This window comes from Egretta garzetta, unplaced genomic scaffold (genome assembly GCF_000687185.1).
Source record: "Egretta garzetta isolate BGI_Z169 unplaced genomic scaffold, ASM68718v1 scaffold402, whole genome shotgun sequence".
NCBI lineage: Eukaryota > Metazoa > Chordata > Aves > Pelecaniformes > Ardeidae > Egretta > Egretta garzetta.
The window spans coordinates 280,478-287,696 of record NW_009258823.1 but is presented as its reverse complement, the minus strand read 5'-3'; the positions used below and the strand labels follow the sequence as shown (position 1 = coordinate 287,696).

At 54.8% G+C, this 7,219-nt stretch overlaps 1 protein-coding gene across 1 annotated transcript; it reads left to right on the top strand.

Moving 5' to 3' along the window:
- Positions 1-62: 62 nt before the first annotated feature.
- Positions 63-560, top strand: LOC104135979 (putative P2Y purinoceptor 10). Its single transcript, XM_009649683.1, has one exon. It carries the CDS (start codon positions 63-65, stop codon positions 558-560), a length of 498 nt encoding a protein of 165 aa, XP_009647978.1.
- Positions 561-7,219: the final 6,659 nt, after the last annotated feature.

Sequence of the window (7,219 nt, the reverse complement as noted above, 5' to 3'; positions counted from 1 at the left end):
CGGTGGCGAAGCTGTTTGGGTTCGTCAGCCCCCTCGGCATCATTGCCTGCTGCACTTGGAAGATGTGGCAGTCCCTGCGGGAGTGCCCGACGCAGCTGCAGAACACCAGCGAGAAGCAGAAGGCTCTGCGCATGGTCTTGATGTGCGCGGCCGTCTTCTTCATCTGCTTCACCCCCTACCACATCAGCTTCCCTTTCTTCATGATGGTGATAGAGAACATCATCCAGGACTGCGCCGTTCACAGGATCATGCTCCGCTTCCACCCCATCTCCCTCTGCCTGGCGAGCCTCAACTGCTGCCTGGATCCCGTCCTCTACTACTTCATGACCTCTGAGTTCCAGGACCAGCTGCTGCACCACAGCTGTGCTGCCCTGCGGGCTCGGTTCCTGCGCCGCGGGAGCAGCCTCTCTGTCACCGAAACCAGCAACGACATTCGTATGAAGAGGAGAAATCTTCCACGCTTTAAGATTTGGTCCCTTTCTAAGTTCTTTGGCCGAATAAACAGCATGGAGATCCCCCCCATGCCGCCTGACGAGCTTCTGCTGGAGTCCATCTCTTGAGACATCGGCCAGGTCTCTCCGTGGAGGTGCTTCTCATGGCTCGAGTGAAGACTGCGTTAGGGCTCCAACCAAGTTTTGAATTACCCTTGCATGCAACAGATGTCGGGATCTGACCTAGAAGGACATTTTGATAAAAAAAAAAAAAAAAAGGGTTTCTGGTTGCGCTGTTGAGGACTGTTTGCTTTACAGCGTTCTCCATCACGTTACTGCTAAAATACCTGAAGCAGCCGTCGCCCATGCCAGTATTTCTCCTGCGCTGAACTGCAGCCAGGTTCAGGTCCCTCGTTTCTGTTGTTTCCGTGTTTCTACATATTCGCCGTTTTTGAAAATCCTTCTGAATCCCGAGGCGTAAGCGGGCAGCTCAGCCTCGGCACAGCTCGGGGAGGGAGCACCAGGGGAGCCTCAGCCCCAACCGCTGCTCCTCGCGGCCCACTGTGACTTAGAGCATCCACCGTGCTTGCATGAGGCTCTAGATTGGGACAGTTAGCTCTCTCCATGTAAAAGTTATCCCCTTTCCATTGCAAAAAAAAAAAAAAAAATCATCTAGACCTAACCTAGCCTAACCTGGACTGCAGGGTTATAGCTTTACCAACACAAATGGAGCAAGGAGCATTAACCTGTACCCACAGCAACGTTAAAAGGAGCTTTCAAGCAAACTGGGGCCAGCTCACGCCATTGAAAAAGGGACCCAGACCTGAGCGAGGGAGCCTGCCGGGCTCCCGGGGACTATGGGATGCTCTACTGGTTATGGGGGGGATGCATACTCAGAAGACAGACCGTGACTGGACATGCCACCAGCGAAGAGGAGGAAGGATGAAGGACGCATCTGCTTGCAGAGACCCAGGCGAGCTGCAGAAGGCAGGACTAGCATCTGGCATTGCCATCCCTTGTGTTGTTAGTGGTACTCTTGTGCTATTTGGCGTTTTGCTTCATCTAGGACCACAGGCTTTAGATGTTACCCAAGCCCCTCAGCCTTGCTTAAAAAGCAGAAAAGGTGCCAGCCCTCGCTGGGTACCGAGAAAAGTTTACAGAACTGACTCGAGTGCATCCTTAAGGTTTCAAACTCATGAGGAAATAAAGTTATCTCAAGACATATTTCGGTACGGTGGGTATTTTTGTAAGTGCTTGTAAATAGTCTCATTGTGCACCAGGTCTGCTCACAAAGCGACGGGACTGTCTGCAAAGGGGGACCCCCAGTTTGGGGCTCAGAGAGGCCCCGTTACCACCATGGTCCCCTGCGCAGTGGCCAGCGAGTTTCCTCCTTGTGTGCTAAGGCACCGACAACTGCAACGCCCCAAACCCCTCAGGGCATCACATAAGTAAACCTAGGAGGGGGGTGGGGGGTGACAAAAAGCAGCTTTGCTGATTCTTGGATGCACGTTTCCAACCCACGCAGCGTTTCTGGGAATCACAGAGCAGGCAGTGGTTTATACCCTCGCGTTGCCAAGGCTGGTGGTCGAAAGGCGAGGGGGGGAGATCCAGACAGCCCGGAGGAATTTGCTGTGATGCTCACAGCGTGCCAGAGACGAGCAGAACACACGGAGCCAGGCAGAACACGCTCTGCCCTGCAGCTCTGTCCCAAATCTCCTCCTCCTCTCACAAAAAAAAAAAAAAAAAAATAAGAACAAAAGGACACATGTTCCTTGTTTGCTTGAGGGGAAAAGAAAAAAAAAAGAATTTTCAGGGCTGAAAAACCCTGTTTCAGGTGGCACAAACCCAGCCACGTGCACGGGCAAGGTAGGAACCCCAAGCAAAGCCTCGCCGATGCCGTGGCTGGCACGACCTGGCTGCGGGCAGCCGCCCCAGGCAGGGCAAGTTAGACCCCCCCAACACCTCCACCCGGAGCGTGGTTTTAGCCTGTGAGTGGCTTTTGGGAATGGTACGCCCCTGAGCAGCTGGGGTGGGCATCCAGGCAGCCCCGGGTAACCACAGCTCGATAGGTCTAAGCCCTGCTGCCTGACCACAGAGCCGCTATTGCAGCTCTGGCCTTGGCGGCAGCACCAGCTCCGGGTTTCTCAGTAGCACCAGTTACTGGTGGGGCTCTGCCAGTTTGTTTTGAGATTGCACAGCTTTTCTGAAATGCAGCTTCCCCCTTCCAAATAGAAAAACAGGAAAAAGAAAGTAAAAAAAAAAAGTATTCTCACTAATCTGTCACCCTCAGACACAGCAGCAGCCCTTATCTGGGCTGCCCCCGCCGCCCCTCGGGCTTGCCTGCACCGCAGGCTGCAGTGGAAATACAGCAGGAAGATCCCTTTGGGGTTATACGCACAGGATAGCAGGGATTTTATGCAGACCAAACCCTGAGGAAATATCCTTTTCCAGTGCAGACCAGTGCTTTCCACCCTTTGGAGGCCACGAGAGGCTTCCCAGCCCTCCTCTTATCACAGCCCCCCCCAAGACCCACTACCACCAACACCCTGGCTGGGCACCAGGACCCAAACAGTGGGGATTTGGGGTCAGCAGGAGCTCTGCTGCCTGGATGCTGCAGCAAGGCGGGGACAGACGGACAGGGATGCTGCTGGTCCCCGGCACAGGGATGCAGGAGCAGCGGGTTCCTCCTGCAGTAGCTCAGGTACCTCGTGGGGCAGCAGGGGCTGCGGGGTGTCTGGCTCCAGAGCGCTGCTAAGGAGATTCAGGTAAAAAGCTGCCACATGGAGGATTTGCTTTGCCGAGGCCACGGTGTGAGCCAACCACTTCCAAGGGAAAAGCTCAGGGATGAGAAGGGAGAGCAAGGGACAGGGAGCAGATGGGGGGTGGGAAAACATGGACCTGTTGGAGCGGGGCCAGAGGAGGGCTACTAAAGTGACCTGAGGGGCTACTAAAATGACCCAAGGGCTGGAGCCCCTCTGCTATGAGGCCGGGCTGGGAGAGGTGGGGGTGTTCAGCCTGGAGAAGAGAAGCAGTGAGGGTGGTGAAACCCTGGCAGGGGTTGCCCAGAGAGGGGGTGGAGGCCCCATCCCTGGGACCATTCCAGGCCAGGTTGGACGGGGCTGTGAGCAACCTGATGTGGTTCAAGGTGTCCCTGCTCCTGCAGGGGGGTTGGGCTGGGTGACCTCTGGGGGTCCTTTCCAACCCAAACCATTCTATGATTCTATGAAAAGGGAGGACAGGGTGAATTAAGAGCTTTCCAGGATTTCTTTCTCAAAGCCTGTGGGCATTAAACCTTTTATGAGGCTTTCAGCCTCATACCTTCCCAGGTGATGTATTACAGACCCTGGCCACGCTCTCGTGAGCGGGTCCAGCAGCACCAAGAGCTCGTCCCTTACCCAGGGCGCTCCCGTCCCCACGTACCAGCCCCAGCTCTTCCCACATGGCACAGGGCACGATGCTCCGGCCTCAGCCAGCCCAAGAGCTCAGCCCTGGGAGCCGCCAGTGATGGTTTTGGCTGCGGGGATTTCCTGCCCAGCAAAGTGTGCTGGCAGGAGGGCGTCCCGAAACGCCTGCCCGGGAAGGGCGAGCGGCTCAGCCAGACCTCCGCCGGCACCCGCGCACCCCGAGCTTTTCACATGCCATTAGTTATTCTGTGCTGCTTAATCCTTTACGGCTGGCTTTGACTCAAATGGCCAAGTTGCTTTTATATACGTGTGCCCATCGATACACCCCACCCCCCCGCACACATAGTACACTTATATGTATTTAAAATTATGCAGGACTCAAACATCCACGACAACGTCTCTTGTGCACAAGGCTTCCTAGGGCACCGCAAGGAAGGAGGGCAGGCTGCTTTTCTCTTTGCTAAAAATACCTTTTTCCTCCCTCCATGACCGCATGCTTCCAGCCCAGCCTCAGCAAAGCAACTTCGCTTCTGGAAAATCACTCAGCCTCGGCAGAGCTCGCACCACCTACCCGGCAGCAAGGCTCAGACTGCGATGATTTTTGGCACAGGGCTAATAGCCACCGCTGCTGGCAACGAGCTGCTTCTCCATCCGCCCACCTTGCGCCGAAGAGAGGGGAAAGCGCTCAGCCTGGCGAAGGAACAGACGCAACAGCTTCAACTCCGAGTGCAACCTAAGTGGGCAGAAAGCAAATTTTGCTGCTTTAAACCAAGCCGAGCCAGGGAGCGGTTTTCCAGACAGTCATGATTTCATCCGCCCCGAGTCCAATTTCAATGGACGGGCTCAGCCAGCAGCACCCTGCGAAGCCCGAGGCACCGGGGTTCAAAGGGGCAGTGCCACCTTAGGGACCCTGGGCTGCCCGTCAGAGCCTCGTGTGCCGCAGGGTCCTGCTTGCAGCACCGGGGAAGGGGGTTCGGGAACTCTGCGTCGATGCCAGGGCTGCATTCGGCACCGTAAGGGTTAGCGCTCCCCCAAGAAGCAGCCAAAGCCTGAACCTTGCGGCAGGCAAGTCCTTTCCAGCAGGAAGCACCAGGCCGATCGCTCAGTCCTGCTCCTCTTACCAGCGGATTTTTTTTGGTTGCTTTTTTTTTTTTTTAAACAGAAAATTTCCCTGCTGTTGGTGGGAAGGGCAGGCGCCAAGGCTGGGGAGGAAAATCCAGAACTTTTTAGCCCCTGGCCCGGTGAAAGCAGCAGGGCTGCATCCCCAGCTGCACAGGAGCTGATGCCGGGAGCTGCGGGCAAGAGCCTTGGCAAGGGTGCTCCTGCCCCATGCACGCCCTTCCCCGGGCTCCTCCCAGGTTGTCACCGAGCAAAACATCCCCAGCCATGCGGAGAGGCAGCAGCCTATTCCCAGGAGTTATTGCCATCAGAGAGCGTTGGTGCAGAGCAGAAAGTCCTTGGCTGTTTCTGCCCCAGGATCTCCTACAAGGTCATGAAGCCCAAGCTTAGATCGACTGAAAGTTTCCAATTTTTAGAAGATAAAAATCAAGTAGAAGATCTTTTTCTCTTATATTACTTATATTTTGTAAGTATTAGATCAAATTTTATCTCATACTGCAAAATAATCACTTTGTCATTCAGTGCCCAGCTCCAAGTCCTTCTGATTTTTGGTGGCCTCCGCTATGGCAGGTTTGGGGAGGGTCCGGCCAGCGCTGCCACCGCACGCCCCGTGCCCAGGGACAGCCCAACGGGGAGATGGCATTCGGCTGCTGGGACAGGCGACCTGGGGAAGGCCCCCTCGGGTTCCCACCCCTGCACCCCGAGAAGGGGCCGAGCCGGTGCTGCCGCGTGCTACAGCGGCTCCTGGAGTGACGGGAAACGGGATGGATGCTGGCAGCGACACACGCCGGCCGCGGCCCCAGCAAAACAGGATATGGTTATGCTCTGGAAGGTGTTTTTGAAACAAAAAGTCTATCTGTACAGTAAATACAGGCGCTGCCCCAAGCGCAGGCTATGCTTTCTTATAAATAGGCTGGCTTCTGCGGAAATGAAAGTGCAAAATTGAGCATCCATCACACATTTGGTGAGGAAAAGAAAAGAAAAAAAAAAAGAGGTCATCTGCAGAGGCCAGGAGCTGTTCAGCCATGGGAGGGGGGGTCGCTGCCGTTGTTCTTAGGACTGGCCTCAACCCTGCTGCCTATTAAAGTGGTGCCCAAACTTTCCCACTCAGCCCCATGGTCCCCTTTGCAGAGCCAGGGGGGTGCAGGGAGAGGCTGGGGGGACAGGAGCGGAGCCTGGGGACCGGCAGGGTTCATATCATGTGATTTTGGGGTGGGGTGGGGGAAGGAAATAAAAGGTTTTTCTCTAAATCACTACAGTGAAAACACTTTGCAAAGCGTGAGAGCACACAGCAGAGGCAGCTGCCAGGAGGCACCGCCAAGCACAGGGCGTTTTGCATCCCAAATCCCACTGCAATTATGGGAATGCCCTGGGACCAACGTGAGCCGAGCTGGCATCGTCCGCCGAGGTCTCAGCGCATCTCCCAGGAGGCTCCACAACAGCAACAAGCCCCATCTAAGCAACAAACCCCAAACCTCCGCTGCCGCCAGTCCGAAAGCATCAGCAGATTAATCCGTCCCTGCACCCAAGGGGACAACTCTGTGGCGAAGATCCCACAGCGCTGAAAGCCCCAGCTCCCACACAAGATTAATTAAGGCACATTAAGTAATCAGCAGGCTTCAAAAAAAGGCAAGAAGCTTTACAGAGGAGGATTATCAGCTGCCAAAAGAGGCAAGCGCCTGTGGGCTTCAGGAGGTGCAAGGAGGAGCTGTGCCCCCGCAGGGGTGACAAACCTGGCCTACGATGTGCTCAAGAGATTAATTCCCTATAAACCACAATAAAAATAAACGCAGAGAGCTATAAAACCCCTGCTAGGAGTGGGAATTGTTATATGAGTAAAGCAGTGATGCTTTAAAGGAGCAGGTGGCACTGAGCCCCTGGTACCTGCTGCAGACGTGCGAGGCCACAGTGGGTGCTGGGGACACAGCCTCGGACCGTGCCGACGAGCCCCCGGCCACCCCGCAGAGCTGCAAACCTCTCCGCAAGCCCTGCTGCAAAAATAAACCCTGTTCTCCTGAGGAGACACACAAGAACCACGAATAAACGAAAATAAAGTTGCAAATAATTTTAAGGAGGATTGCTACAGAAGTGGTTAAGAAATAGCCACTTTTTCCAAAATAAATCATCGAAACAAGAATCCTTGATCCTTCTCGATCTTAAGGGTTTGGTTTTTTGGGTTTTTTTTAAAACTTCTTGAGCTGGAGTCCCCAGAGACATAGCTACTCAAAATAATAAAGCTGCTGAGCGCATGCAGGCGAGCGAGCA